This window comes from Brienomyrus brachyistius, chromosome 6, assembly GCF_023856365.1.
Source record: "Brienomyrus brachyistius isolate T26 chromosome 6, BBRACH_0.4, whole genome shotgun sequence".
Classification (NCBI taxonomy): domain Eukaryota; kingdom Metazoa; phylum Chordata; class Actinopteri; order Osteoglossiformes; family Mormyridae; genus Brienomyrus; species Brienomyrus brachyistius.
In genome coordinates this window covers 8150573-8166481 of record NC_064538.1, presented here as the reverse complement: position 1 = coordinate 8166481, position 15909 = coordinate 8150573, and the positions used below count along the sequence as shown (strand labels likewise).

Genomic DNA, 15909 nt, shown 5'->3' with positions numbered 1-15909 from the left:
AACCCTAAAAGGCAGCGTAAGTCAGCATTCATAATCTTAAAATCACTGACCTTAATATCTAAGGCTATTTTAGAGAGAGCATGACAGTGAATCAATGGCTCTTGAAAGGGACCTCTAGTCATTAATTTAGCCAGAAATATATATGTGGCAGATATGCTGGTTCTGCCACAAGCAAAAAATACATGTCCATTTGGAAGACATTCGGGACTGATGAAGGACACGCTTAGACAGTTCAGCAAAACCATCCAAAACTGGGAGTAGTAACCCACTGATTACACTTAACTTACATTCCATTTATAAAAAGACATTATTGTTATGATGATACTAACATAATGAACATTCCATTGAAAAGCCTGAAGACCCAGAGAGAAGACAGAATATTCTAGAGAAATGCTGGCTATATATACTGTTGATAGAAGTTGTCATTGATTTGACATAAATAAGTTTATAATAACCATTCTTGTTATTCCCCAGTATATTTTTTTTAAGTGTCTGTGAGTCCGCAATAAGGAATTTTTTATATCTTTGACCCATGGTGAAAACGACGGAACATCATATTCTCATTATGTCACTGATAAATGAGAAAGATGAAAAATTATGAATCTAATAATGACTTGTTTTCTACTTAAAGCCTTTATCTGAGGATTTCCAGCTGTGCATCAAGACGTGGGGCAAAAATATAAACTGAGAGACATGAGAAAGAGCGATGACTGCAAAGGAAACATTTTTCACTGATAGTTATTTATAAGTTATTTGTGTTTGACCTCGCTGGATTGTAATGGATGCGATTCCCTTAATAGAAATTAATGTACCTAATTAATTATCCAGAAACATTTTTCCACAAAAAAACATTGTAGCTCTCTATGCAGTTTAAGCGAGCATCATTTACATTTTATTTGATTAGGCATTTCCTGGAGTAATTGAAGGTTGAGGGCTTTGTTCACACTGTCAGAAAAACGGAAAAAAATTGTACCTTTGCTTGTCAGTGGGGCTGTACCATCAAGGATCTGCCACTTGTACCCTTAGCTGTAGGTAAATGTACCTTTTAAGGTAGAGAAATGGGCTCTGAGGAACATCCCAAAGGTACAAAATGCCATTAATGTACCATCAATGGTACATAAAGGAACAATTACAGGGGTAAAGCATCAGTAACAAGCAAAGGTACAAATTGTTACCCTTTTTTTCCTGAGAGTGCAAGGTGCCCAAAGGTGAAACGACTCAGCCAATCCTGGGATTTGAAACTGCTACCTTCTGCGCAGACACAGTATCCTAACCCGCTGAAACAAACACCACCCCACTTAGCTCAGTTTTTTCTATACTGACTTCTTTTAGTATTTTACGCATTTTTATAAAATTATATGTAATTTATTTTAGTTGTTCTGGGGAGGAAATGCAAATTAAACGAGAACAACAACCAATGAATGTGTGATCTATAGAGATCACGCCAGGGTCTCTTTCTTGGTACAGGAAGGTCAGCGCGGCAGCCCTGCCCACAGCGAGCGCTGGCGGCCTTCCTGCAGGCTCGGCTCCATCGGCGGCGCCCGTCTTACTGCGGCCGGCTGTCTTTGTGGAGCCGGGCTGCTGCGCCGGTCCCAGCGGGTTTGACTATCGCGTCCTTGCTTAGGGACCCAGTTCACATTCCAGCTGCGCTGACACGCACACACACAAAAAGTTCTAAAACGATCGAATTACATTAAAAAATAAAAATAAATAAAAATTACTTGACACAACAGTTTTTGTCTGCATGGACAACATATTGATCTAATACATATCCATTAAAATTACTGAGAAGTCGCGGATACATATTACCATAGGCACAGGCGCCAGATGGGGGGGGAACAAACTAAATGGCTCGGCAGCAACAGGAAAGCCGTCCAAGAAACATACGGACCTCGTCAGATACAACAAAGGGTGGGACTATATAATATTTTAAAATATGTTATCGTGCTGTAGGATCAGGAACGCGACAGCCTCTTTCAGTCTGCCCAGGGATGGAGTCTGGACACGCAGACAATGTTTGTTAGTTTGTTAGGGCGGAAGGCGGCTAGTGCGGCTTCAAACGGCAAATCTGCCTTCTCGCTTTATCAGCCGCAGAGACAGGGGGAGATCCCGTCCTAGATACAGCTCTCCACGCAAAATCTTGCAGCCAGCAGTAATCTCTCTCAACTTCGCAGACTCTGGGCTGGACGTTTTCTTTCTATACACGGATGTTTTGGCGCAGCTCTAATTTGTACTTATTTCTTTCTGACTGCGATTACATTTTTACAGAACGTATGAAATACTTGGCTAACGTGCCTGGCGGAATGTGTTGCAGAAGAAGTTTAATTCCTCCTGATGAGAGAAAACTGTACGGTGTAGTGGGATGGAAAAAAATGTAGTTTAACACTAATACAAAGGTTAGGACAGCCTGGGGGATTTTCTGCGTTGTTTTTTTTCTTTCTTTCATTTTTCGCCATAGACTTCTGGAACATATTACAGCTCACTCCGCTTTTTAATATGGGCCATGTGTGGCGTATTTTTGATTTTCTGACTGTTTTGGGAGCTTCGTAAATAAGAAACGATTGAAGAAACTTTTGTGGAAGGAAGAGAAGCGTTCAGGTAAAGGCGATTCAGCCGTCGGCGGCGCGATGCCTGTAATAATTCATAATGATTAAAACAAGATCCAGTTCTGCATTTGGAATAAGCTGTTGACACTATGTTGCCTACTTGGTTTATAAACACAAAGAAACGTACAAACGCCTGTATGTAAACGTATAGCCTACATAATCCGTAACATAAAACATTTACATAACGTGACGATCCCGCTGTCAGAGTCGCGTTCACGCAGGAAATCTTACGGCAAATTTATATTATTCCATTATGAATTTAAGATTAGCTACATCGGAAGCGTCGGGGTACTTTGCAAACCTTACAGACTATCTACAAGATAATAAAACTCTTACTTGCATGTAAATGTGTGTGCAGACTTGAACTGAAAATCTCACTCCAGCCAGCTGACCGAATTTGGCAACCCTGGAATTTACCATTAAGCCTGATAACTTGTGGCTTGCAAGCTAAACTCATTTACCATTACAACGCGCTAGTTATGGAACGAATTATATGTTAATATATGTGTTTCACCATATATTCATCATATATTGACTTCTCTTCAGCTGCTTGTGACTTGGATTAGAAGGCACTGCAGTTCCAAGGGCATATCTGAAGAAAAAACATTACTTCTGCTTTTAAATATTTACTGGTAAATATGGAGGGCTACAGGCTGCAGCTAATACTGGGGGGAAAAGATTTGTATGTCACTTCTCCTTTCTGGGGCCACCGTCATTGTGCTTGAATGTAGCCCTTTGGCAGCGATTGAATCTCAGCCCCAAAGGTGTCATCTTACAGAGATACCAGTACATTATGGACTCAAAACACTCAGACTCATCCTCAGGTAGTCAGTAATTTTTCGTATCTGGGATGTTTTAGCAGCTCTATCCCAAAACCCCCGATGTGTAGTGATAGGTAATGGGCCATCGTGTTCTGCATTTTTTTTTCTACTTAGATACAAACTTTTGCCATGAACATAACATTAATTTAACTAAGGAAATATAATCCACAGTGGGTTTGGAACCATCTATGTCAAAATCACTGACAGTCACTATCAGACATTTACCGTTTGACATCCCTGACAACCTACTGTTCCCCTTTTACAAGATAATTTCGGCTACTCCTAATAATTACAATAATTAGATATGGGATGAGCTTGGGCAGACCATTTTTGTCCGTAATCCCTTTAATTTACAATGTGGTTCTATTACTGACATAATGTGGGTCGAGATCATGCAACATGGTGGATCAGACTTACAGGCTGTTTTGATGGCCTTCTATTAGAGTCGTGAAACTGGATGGAGGGCTGCTGCTTGCCCAGTGCTTGTAAGGCAGGGGCAACAGCACACTCCCCTGCCCTCTGGGGGCCCCCCCAGCGGGTACTTAGCGGGAGCTGATTCGTAATAACGGAGAGAGGAAACCGCCCTGGGCTCCTGCCATGGGCCTGGACGGCGAAGCGGACGCTGTTTGGTGCTGCCGGATGCCATGCTTTCCCATCTGGGGGCACAGTTAGCTGCTTCCTGAGGGGAGATGGCTGTCCCTGGAGACTTAAATCATGCAAGGAGCAGGAGACCTTAATGTGCCCAGGGCAGCCCGTGATTAAGGCAATGATGTCGTAATGCAAACAAGATACAGGAAGCCGTGGGTGGCTGCTATCGCCTGACATCGGCATGCTTTTGAGCTAATTTCGTCTGAATCTGACTGCGATGATTTACACGGGATTGTTATCAGTGTGGTGTTGATGCAGCACGATGCTGAACATTAATCCGCCATTTCACTAAGTCTTCTTGGACTCTTTAGCATCTCCGGCTGGGATCTGTTTGGGATTTTCCCACAGCGCCAGCAAGCCAGGACAGGTGGTCGTACCATCATAGGAATAATTTCAGCAAACTATGTAGTATAAGCAAATATTACAATACTGATCATTTAAATAAGGCACCCTGCACTCCCAAGGTTCATCCCTGCAGAATGTATTCTGGTTGCCTAAGCATTACTTCAGGGACAAGCTTTTCTCGTTCTGAAGATTTTTTTTTCCCCCAAAAACTGTCACCACCAAGGGTGAAACATGTACAATCCATGCTTCATGCCAGCCTCGCACAAGAGCCATGCAACCTTAAGTCTGACCTGAGCTTCAGTTTAACACTTTGGCACTTTGGACGGTAAACACTGGATTTGTAACGGAGGACAGTCAGCTCCGATATACTCAGACCGAGGCCCCCGGTGTCCCGTTTACACCCCCATCCTATTCGCATGGATGTAAAATAGTGCCAGGTTGGGCGCTGTTTCTCAATGGCAGGAATCATAACTGTCAATATTTACTCTGAATGCGGAATAGCCCGGAGCCGGCGAGCCGGGCCGGCATTCAGACCCCCGCCCACGCTCTCGCCTCCCTGATTTAAGTGCCGCAATTATGAAGCAGGCAGACTGCCTGGACCCTTTCACTCCGCTGTCTTTGTGCTCAGAACTTCCTCTGTTTGTGGACTGGGGACCCGCGCTCTCTATTTTAGTATAGATACCTCGAGAGTCAAGCAAACAAACGTGGGAGGAGGAGAGTGGATGACCATAGAAGGAGAGCCAGAGAGAAGAGGAGAAAGAGTGGGAGAAGGAGATGGCTGTTTGGCAGACGGATGGAAAGAGAGCAGGGAAGGAGGATGAAGGGGAAAGAAACTGGCGATTTGGTTTCATAGAAAAAAGAAACCAAAGTAACTGAAGACCTTAATCAGGATAGACTAAGCTTGAGACCAAACCAGAAGTTAACTAAGGGAGAAGTTAGTGAAGTAATAAGCAGATATTCTTTATCACTTACTCATACATTAAAATGTAATTTTTTTAACAGATTGGAGAGTATAAGTTTAGTTAACCTTATCAGTTACAAACAGTTCAATATTCTTTCTATTGATTTTTAAAATGTGGCAAAGAGGTTATCAGTGTGGCAGCAATAGATAGTAGATAATAAATAAAATGAAAATACTATCCATCCATCCATCTTCCAAACCGCTTATCCTACTGGGTCGCGGGGGGTCCGGAGCCTATCCTGGAAGCAATGGGCACGAGGCAGTGAAAATACTATCCATCCATTTTCCAAACCGCTTATCCTACTGGGTCGCGGGGGGTCCGGAGCCTATCCCGGAAGCAATGGGCATGAGGCAGTGAAAATACTATTTCAATTAAAATTATGTCAACTAAGAAGGCGCACCATCTTAATTCATTTCAATTGTCTCCAAATATTTATCTAAACTCTGTTAGAATAGATACTGAAATAAGGGAGAATGATGCAACATCACTGTTAAAGGACAGCAAAGCAAATGTCAAGTACTTGCTGATGTATTCTTGTTTTACAGCAGTGCATGAAAGTGTGGATGGTGCAGGGAATGATGTCACACCTACTTAGTTTCTGCTGCGCTATGCAGCAGATTGTATACAGCTGTGACAGTAGCCCACTGCAAGTGACAGGCATCTTTGTCAACACCTGCAAAAAAAGAGATGTCCACGTTGTTTGACACAATGCAAAATGATCCCATATAGCCAGAGAAGTCCATTCCACATCCAGTGCATGCTGAGTCAGTCACAGGGGTGGTGAGATTATGATCTGTTTTATCAGATAGTTTTCGCCTTAAATTCCCTTGAGCCTGGCTGTAAGCACCAAGCTGTAATGGACCCTGACAAATGGTGTCTGAAATGAAGAGCGAGCTCTCTCTGCTTGACAGGAATGAAGGGGGCCAAGGTGTTTATGCAGCTGCTGGCCTTGCTGGGACTATGGCTGGGACTAGCAGGTAAGTCTGGGTTGCATGTAGTCAGTAATCCATCTCCTGGACATACCTATACCTGTGCTATCTGGTTAGCACAGTGTTTCCCAATCCGGTCCTTGGTGACCCATAGTCTGTCCATGTTTTTGCTCCCTGCCAGACAATACACATTTTTGCTCCCTCCCAGCAATATGGAGCTGGGAGGAAGCAAAAACATGGACTGTCTGTGGATCCCGGAGGACGAGGCTGTGTGTGGCTGGTGGCTGGTCGGTGGGAGCAGATGCAGAGATGGTTCTGAGAACAATGGGGCAGAGGAAACGTGCGTCTTCCTGTAGTGCATAAAACGACAGCCCCTGATGTTCCTATCGCTGACCTCGACAGCTTCACTATGGGGTCTGAAGCACAAGCCGGCCCCCAGGGGAGCACACAGACCACCTGCTCCTCGCCTCTGCTCTCAGGGTCTTTCAGCTGGGCCTAGTCTCTCTGTCGTTCTCCTTGTTAAGAATGTCATCCTGTCAGCATGGTTGAGCTGAACTTATTTGATTTGATTGCAGTTCACTGTAAACTCCACTTGAGTCCCTGTTATGTCACTGTAATCTGTTTGAGGCCCATCACTGTCTCGGCAGCTCCTGTAAAGATGGACATGTGCACTGGATACTTTCTCACGCCTTTCTCGCCACGTGTGTGTCTGTATCTGCCAGAACCGTCAGACACGCCAGGAGAGGGCAAAGTTCTCTGTGCCTGTGAGAACAGGTACAACTGTGAGAACAGCACGTGCTGGGGTGACCGCTGCTTCTACATTATACTGGGGGGCAGTGACCAGAGGGGCTGCTTCCAGAGAGCCCAGCAGGAGCAGTGCATGACCCGTCTGCCCAACTTGTTTGTTCACTGCTGTTCCTCTCACCTCTGCAACGCCAACACCACCGTACCACCAGACCCAGGTCAGTACTCATCTCTAGCACTTCCAGTCCGTTCAGGCAGTGTTGACCCCTTGTGCTTTTATAATCTAGCTCAGGGATTCTCACTCGGTGCCAACGCTGATTCCGGAGACATTTCATCATAGCCGTGAACCAGGCGTCTCCAGGGCTGTGGGCGGGGTCACCCGCTTGATGCTGTCCAAACGCATCTTTCCATATTTAATGTGATCGTGAAAATAAAATTCGAGAGAAAAATGAATTGTCGATTAACAGGCCACTTTGAGACTTCGATCGCATGGACGCTTCAGGCCCTTATGCTGGAAGGTGAAGTTCCAGCAGTTTTTTTTTTCGCATCTTAATAGCCTAGTTTGTCCCTCTGTCCTGTCATCAGCTTTGCAGGGTAGCCTTGTGTGTCCCTGTGGAGTCACATTTTATCAACATGTTAGTCTTTCCAGTGCCCCAAGGTGGATCCAGTACCTAATTTTTATGTTCCTCTCTTAACTGGTACCTTTCAAAAATAAGGTCCTGTAGAACTTTTCTCATATCGTTATGGATCATGATATATGATAGTATTTAATGCTGATGGGGCATTGTAGCTGGAAATCCTGCAGGATTAGCTGATTTTATTTGGCGTTAATGAGAATCACTTTCATTGATGGCAAGTATATGATATCTTTGGACATGATTGTGATTAGTGTTGGACGGTAGACCGCTTCATACCGGAAACCTTTTTATATAGCCTACACAACATTCGGAAAGTGGCACAGCTGGAACAGTGCCAAAGGCCTTGAGTTTCAGTAAGGGTGTGTAGACTTAGATATCCTCTGTAGATGAACAGCAGAGTAAATTGCTCATTGTTTGATTGTGTGTGAATGTGTTCTGCAGTCCTACGTGCTGGTGCTCCCTGACACAAGCTCAAGGCTGACCGTGGCCATGTAAGCAGATAAGCCAATGGGAGAAAGATGGATTTATAGATCTAAGCATGACATCAAATCGTCTGTTGTTTTGAACTGGAAATGAAATTTTTACATTAGGAGAACTTGCTGGGGTGCTACTGTACTATAAAGGAGAAAGACAGACTGTGTTGGACCTCTGAGGAGGAATGGGACTGAATCTAGCTGTGAACACCTTCCCTGACCAGAGGTTCAGACCCTTCTCCTCTATAAAGGCCATTCTTCTCTCCATTTGTCTAGTAGTTGAGGCAAAAGTGGAAAAGAGCATGATCGTTCTGGTGGGGGTGCCCCTGCTGGTGGTGCTGCTTCTCTCGCTGGGCCTGTCTGGCCTGGTGTGCTGGGTTTGCCTGCATCACAAGCGCCTTAGGATGACGCGGCTGGAAGACCATGACCCCAACATGCTGAAGCTTCCCCATGGTGGGGACCCCTCCTATGGGGTAGGTTTCATGCCACCGTATCACGGTCACGCTCAAGACGTGGGCCAACTCAAGTAGCGGCCGGGTTGTCATGTGGTTGGGACTGTGGACAGAAGCTGGTGATTATTCATGAGATTTAGTAAGACACAATTTCCAAAAATCAGGCATTAGTTCATCATTTGGGAGCAGGAGTTTTCCTCAAAACTGGTACTGCTAAAAATCTAATACAGCAAGCTCTGAAACTTTGATCTAGTCTAAGTGGGTTTTTAACAGTCATTCAGCCCTGTCTCCACTCTGGGGTAATTCAGGACTTTAATGTGCTGCCATACATCCACCCGTTCCAACCTATTTCCTGCTAGTCACAGAATCAGTTTGGCTTTGTGTTTCGCAACATTAAGTTGGGCAAGAGGGGAGAGAACAGCTTCAGAGTTTCACATTTGCAGCTCTAACACACTGCTGCTAAGGATTCTTGTGAAGTGGAGTTTATAGAGATTTGGCAGTCATGGGTGTGTGTGTCCCTTGTGATTCTGATGCCAGTAAAAAGGAATTTGCCTCCCCATCTTTGGCAGGAGATATTTGAGGAGTTCTGCACGTCCGGCAGTGGCACGGGCCTGCCTTACCTGGTACAGAGAACCATGGCACGGCAGATCTCTCTTGTGGAGTGTGTGGGTAAGACAGGCTGTTCCATTCACACTTTGAAACTGTCCCACCCAGCCTTACTTACTGCTCACAGAAAGCAGCCGAAATGCTTATATAAGCTGAGGGTTTTACAGCGACCGTAGGCAAGTGGAGCACAGGAGTCTTCTGAGAAATCTGTTCTGTTTTGGCCGGTCCCTCTGTCAATCTGTGCCTGTCTGTGACAGCAGCCTACTGCCCCTCACTCTGCTCCCAGGGAAGGGCCGTTACGGTGAGGTGTGGCGAGGAACCTGGATGGGCGAGAACGTGGCCGTGAAGATCTTCTCCTCTCGAGATGAGCAGTCCTGGTTTCGTGAGACCGAGATCTATAACACTGTTCAGCTTCGACATGACAACATCTTGGGTGAGACATCCAGCGACCAGAGGGCAATGTGTTTCCGTCGCCTACTTCAAATTTATCACCAGAGTCTGCTCCAGAATTTGAAATATACTTTTAAGGTGCATAAATAAACTGCAAAACATTTAGCAGTGGGGAGTCCTGTATAATCCGTAGTGATTTAAACTTTTTCTTTCCATTTTATCACAGGTTTCATTGCCTCCGACATGACATCCAAAAATTCGAGTACCCAGCTCTGGCTGATTACACACTATCATGAACTGGGCTCACTATATGACTTCCTTCAGTATAGCACCTTGGACCCTGAGGGCTGTCTACACATGTGCCTGTCTGTGGCATGCGGCCTGGTACATCTGCACACTGAGATAGGCAGCACACAGAGCAAGCCTGCCATTGCCCACCGTGACCTCAAAAGCCGCAATATCTTGGTCAAGAGGAATGGCCAGTGCTGCATCGCCGACCTGGGTGAGTGGGGTGGATTAAGTCTATGTTTTATACCTGGTTTTCAGCTGTCTGGTTGCTCAGTATATCTTGATAGCCTCAGGCTGTTCTACCTGCAGTGGGTTTACGTCATACAGCACTGTTTCAATGCTATTGTGATATTGTTTTAGCCCCCATTTGATTAATTAACTTAAAATTTAGCCCCCACTTGTTTGAATTGAGTCAGAACAAAAACGTTATTTTCTGAAGAGTTCCGCTGGAAGGAGCAGGAATTCACTGCTGTTAGACCCCATTTGGTGACACAGCTACCTGTCTTTTCAGGCCTGGCAGTCATGCACTCTCAGACTACGGACTACCTGGACGTGGGCACGAACCCCCGGGTGGGAACGAAACGTTACATGGCCCCGGAGGTTCTTGACGAGAGCATTCGGACAGACATCTTCGAGTCCTACAAACAGACAGACATATGGGCCCTGGGCTTGGTTCTCTGGGAGATCACTCGCAGGACTATGGTTAACGGTAAAATCCATCATCATTTCTTGTACATATTTCCTTTTAGATCAGTCACATTGCCCTCGGTTTATAGTGTCTGGATTCACACGTGAAAATGCAGTATTTATATTATACATTTTACTTCATTCTGCATTTCCAAGTGTCTGAAAGCAGTCGCCCCGTTTGTTTTTTCTTTAACATCTTCCGCAGAAAGTGCTCATTTTCAGAGTTTTTTAAGCGGCTCTTACTGCTGACAATCCACAATCAGGAGGTGGTCCCACACATCAGTTTTAACCCAGAGTATCTCAGTAACAAAAAACTGTTGGCAACATTATTTTCCAACAGCAGCAACTGCACAATGAAAACAGCAGGTAGTCCCATCAGCATTAAGTTTTGGCTGCATTTCAAGTGGGATTTGACTGAGATTTTACCTTCCCACACAGTACGATCCCTGCCTTTCTCAGCATGTGAATGTTTTATGCATTTTTTATTGACTGATTGAATTTAATGGTTCTTAGATTCTTGGTTTTGTGACAAGAGTGAAAATGGGAAAGGAAAATCTTGTCATGGAGAGCAAGGGAGAGATGATCTGCAGCTTCTCAGCCATCTCAGTGTTCATCCCATATCACATCCCATGTCCTGATTAGCAGTTCAGAAATTATAAACAGTCTTATCTGGTTTCAGCACCCAAACACTAATACTCCACACAGTTGAGAAAAAACATGCTACAGTTCTGGGGAACAAGTCAGATCTCTACTTCTCAATATAGCAGGCTGTTTGTCTTAACATTTCCGTCTAGCATCCCATAGCACCTCTGACCCACAGTTATAGTCCAATATGAATGTGTACAGAATTACATAACTCAATAGCTTGGGAGGTTGTGTAACTAAATCTAATTGTATGGAAGATTGCATTTTTAATTCAATATAATTCTGGTCCTGAATAGAGTTCACAATTACACATGTGGCTGTTCTAGTATATAAAATTAGACATGCTTTGTTTATACTATAGAATAAAACTGTGTTTTTGTTCATATCTGCAAATCAACTATGCATTTTATCATTGCAATTTACAACTAACACATTTCTGAAAGACGATCTGAAGACTATACAAGATTTGGTTTTATACAGAGCTGAGGAAAGACTCAGACCCTACTGGATTCTGAATACGCATAGCATTTATTTAACGTTTTTAAAGACACGCAAAGCCCTTTACAGAAGCGATGGGGAGCCACTTCAAGCACCACTGTGCAGCACCCATTCTGCACCACTAGGCTCAGCACACAGTAGCTAAGGGGCAGGAGGGAATTCACCAGTTACACATAGGGTATGATGAGTAGGCCAGATTTGAAACAGTGGGTAGTTTTAGCCAGGACATTGGGGTATCACCCCTACTCTTTTAAAAGATGGGGTTCTGGGATCTTTTATGACCTCAGAGTCCGGACCGCAGTTTTATGTCTTACCCACTAGACAGCAGAGCTTTCCTGTCACTGCACTGGGGCATTTGGGTCCACACTGTTCACAAGATGAGCTAACCTGTTGACCACACCAACACCCCTTCTAGCAGCAACCCAGCTTTCCTAGTCGGTCTCCCATCCAAGTAGTGTCTCAGGCCCAAACATGCTTAGCTTTAGGGGGTTTCCTAAACTGCAGGTGCCATGGCTGCTGGCTATGTGTAAGTGCAAGACAGGAGAAAACCAGTTCAGTATCATGTCTAACTGTTAAAACAGTGCATGTAGTATGCCTTAATATACACATCTAGGAGTTCATTTCTACACCCATGCAGCAAATGGTCAGCACACCATGAAACGTACTCTGAAGTAAGTTCCGGAATGTTTATGCCAGTTTCTGTCATGCCCCAGGAATTGTCGAGGAGTACCAGGCCCCGTTCTTTGATGCAGTGCCTGCCGACCCCAGCTTCGAGGAGATGAGGAAGGTGGTGTGCGCAGACCAGCAGCGACCAAGTCTCCACAACCGCCTGCACTCCCACCCAGTGAGTCCCCAGTTGCCGATTTACTGCTATAACACATCCTGCAGACAAGCCGGGGACGCGGCATCTCACAGCCTAACACACCAGACCAAAAACACCTAAGCGTTACTTAGGGTTTGGTTTTTTGTGAACATTTTCCCAAATTGCATTGACCATAAATAATTATGTTAGAAGGTGTTTTTCACCAGTCTGTTTATGGAAACATGGATATATATCATGCTTACTACTGAAATTTACCCTGTGGGATTTCAGACACATTTGTTACTTGATTTCTGTTGTATGTTATTTTCATTGTTCCAAGAGATTTATTGTTTTGGAGAAGTGCCATGTTTAAATCAGATTTCAGTTTCAGTGTCTCTGTTCCTGTCTAGATTCTGTCTACAATTGCCAAGATCATGAAGGAGTGTTGGTTCAAGAGCCCGGCAGCTCGACTCACTGCCCTGCGTGTACGTAAAACCCTGTCCAAGCTTGACCAGGACCAGGATTACAAGCTGATCAAACTCAAACTGGACCTCTAAGTATTGGACCATTCTATTGGATGGTCAAATTGACGTTCCACCAATCGGTGGCTTTTTACTTTTTCCTTTCTGTTCCTTGTTGTTGCTTGCTGGGTTTACCATGACGCACCTTACTAGCTTAACACCCACTCTGAAGGGTGTAGCTCTCTTGGGCTTTCCATGTAATACTGGGACCACGGAGAGTCTGCCACAGCCTGGCCAGAGCTATGGAGTGAGAGCGATCTGATCTTAAATCTGTTCTGATGGAAGCACTGTGCACTGCAGAGCTGTCTGTGTGACAGCACATATCACACAGTCTCTCAGCGTTTCACTCGCTGTACTGTATGACTGTCCGGTGGGTTTCTCACACACATCGCCCCAAAGCCAAGCACAAGACTAGGTGTTCGCTGCTCTGCTTATTGGCATAGTAAACCCCAGCATTGTGTGGCATGCTGGGATGTGTGAAAGTTCAGATGTGCAAGGCTGCGTCCCTGTAAAAGTGAGCGTGGGCAGGGTGAGTCAGAGTTTCACATAACTCTAAGGGTTACTAGTGTAAGCTCTGCATAATTAGTTTGGACTTCCTCTTAATGGGGCCCCTATAATTGTATTGTGCAGATGGTGAGGGATTTCCATACAGTTAGGTAGACAAAGGTCTCTGTTGCACTCTGACTCAACTCCCTATTCTGAAGCGAGCCACTCAGTATAAGTATATGTATCCCTGATGAGCATTGAATTTAAATGCAGCTTGCTGTCAATGTATTTTTATGTTGGTATTTGTATGTTTTCAGTTTATTTTTTTTACAATATCTTTATAATTAAATTCAATATAGTATTTATATTTGTAAATCACTGTGACTATGTTTAGAGGTAGGACGGTATAATCATTAATCTTATTCTAAGCTAAACACATTTAAAGGATTTCAAAGGGAAATTTAATAAAATTCGTCATTTATTTTAAAAATCTATTTCTACTGCACTTTTATTTTAATATGATTTTGTACTTCCTGTGTGTACTGCCTGTCTCCCAGGGAATACATTACTTAATAAAAAAATAAAAAAATAAAAATTCAACTTGTAGTACTATACTCTGTTCACTAGATGGTGTTGTGTCATTGCCTGTGTTTGCCTACAAAATCTAGGTGTATCGTAATCTCACATTTAATGTTGACATCAGCAACTTCCATGACTGCCCATGTTGACACGTGCACTATTGTTGCTTGCTAGTTCACGGAATACTCAAACCACTAGTGAATCATATTAGACCAGCTCCTTTTGCCCAGCAACTAATTAACTATTCAGTATAAGCTGGATGTTCAACAATCATGTCCAAAAATGTTTTGCTGCTGTTGAAAGATTATAAATGCTAGGGTTTATGGCCCTCAAGATCAACAGCCAGTAAGCGGCTCGGCACTCGGGGACAGGAATCTGAGTTTGAATCAAATTCAGCCCACCACCTGTGATCAAATTACATATGGAGCTATATTTACTCCCCAGCAGACAAATATCAGAGATACCTTTTTCCATGGCAACGCAATTGCCATATCTGGGCATTACTGGCAATACTCCCCAGCTCAACACAAACATACACAATCATGTGTATATATATATATATAAAAAAAATTACAATTTTGAAAATTTGAATATATGTACAATTGCATAAGCATGGATATTGTTGTTTGCATAGGAATGATACAATGAATCTACATGTCCACCCATTTATCTATATTTGGACCCTGTACATGCCTGTCTGAGGATATATCTGTCTGTATTCAGGACTTCAGAGAGATAACGCTTCTTCAAAGCCCATGTCTGTCTGGTAAGTTAGGGAGGGGGGCTATTTTTAAAATAGCGTGTGTATGTGTAGTTGCGGGGAGAGGGAGGGGTGTTCATGAGACTGCAGGAGTATCTGTGTCCTTGTTTCCTAAACACTGAGCAACACTCAGCTATGTCTGCTGTTCCTCCCTGTGTCTCTCTCTCACGGTCTCGGTAGGCTGGTTCCAAGTTGCACAGCCTTGAAATTTGGACATAGCACACACACGCACACACACGGTCTGTACTGAGAAATCTGCAGATACATCTGACAGCTTGATAACAGCTAAGCTTTCGGCTACATGTTGCGGTGGCAGACCAAAGTTGGGGACAGTATCCCCATGGAGGGAAAAGCAATAAGGAACTAAATGGATAATGCCTTCAGATTGCAAAAGAAAACTGTAGATGCTAAACACACTTTTTCCCAGGCAAATACGAATGAGCTTTGGCCACGAGCGAGATTTGGAATCTCAGTGATACATTTTTGTGTCTACAGGGAATATATAATTTTTTGAACATGCTGCTTCGGTAACACATTCATCAATTTATCACAAGGGCAGCAGAAAGATACTAAAATGTATGGAGCGATAAAAAGGACAGTTATACCTAACAGGTCATTCATGCACCCTGTAAGTAAGGTTTTCATGGCTGCCTACACATCATAAATATCAATATGTCTATGCACCAAAAACTGTAAAGTACTTTTAAACAAGCATACAGTCTTTCAGGGATTAATTTAACACATAGATACATTGTAAAAAAAAAAAAAAACTCCCTGTGATCTCTTTTCTGCCAGTTATCACGCTTCATACCATCCTTGACAATTAAGGTGGAAAATAGATTTTAAGGTGGAACTTAACTCATAGGTCAAAATGCTGCGACCGATTCAAGTTTTAAATAGGGTTTTTATGAGGCTTATAAGACATGTAAAAAAGACTCACGTGCTGTTAATAATTTAATTCACACTGGAATAACAAATAAAGGATACCTAAACAACAGGATCTATTTAGTCCATAACCTTCTATTTAAG

The 15909-nt window shown here is 43.7% G+C and overlaps 1 protein-coding gene across 2 annotated transcripts; it reads left to right on the top strand.

Annotated features, from left to right (window-relative positions):
• The first annotated feature begins 1864 nt into the window (after positions 1–1864).
• Positions 1865–14153, top strand: acvrl1 (activin A receptor like type 1). Of its 2 annotated transcripts, none has more exons than XM_049017354.1 (10): positions 1865–2598; positions 6294–6359; positions 7034–7273; positions 8443–8639; positions 9188–9287; positions 9511–9657; positions 9841–10116; positions 10414–10611; positions 12446–12576; positions 12945–14153. In XM_049017354.1, the coding sequence occupies exons 2-10, from the start codon at positions 6296–6298 to the stop codon at positions 13089–13091; spliced, it is 1500 nt and encodes a 499-aa protein (XP_048873311.1). In that variant the 5' UTR covers positions 1865–2598; positions 6294–6295; the 3' UTR covers positions 13092–14153. The 2 variants fall into 2 exon arrangements, with proteins under 2 accessions (XP_048873311.1, XP_048873312.1); XM_049017355.1 differs by having other exon boundaries at positions 1868–2598; positions 8446–8639.
• The last annotated feature ends 1756 nt before the right edge of the window (positions 14154–15909 follow it).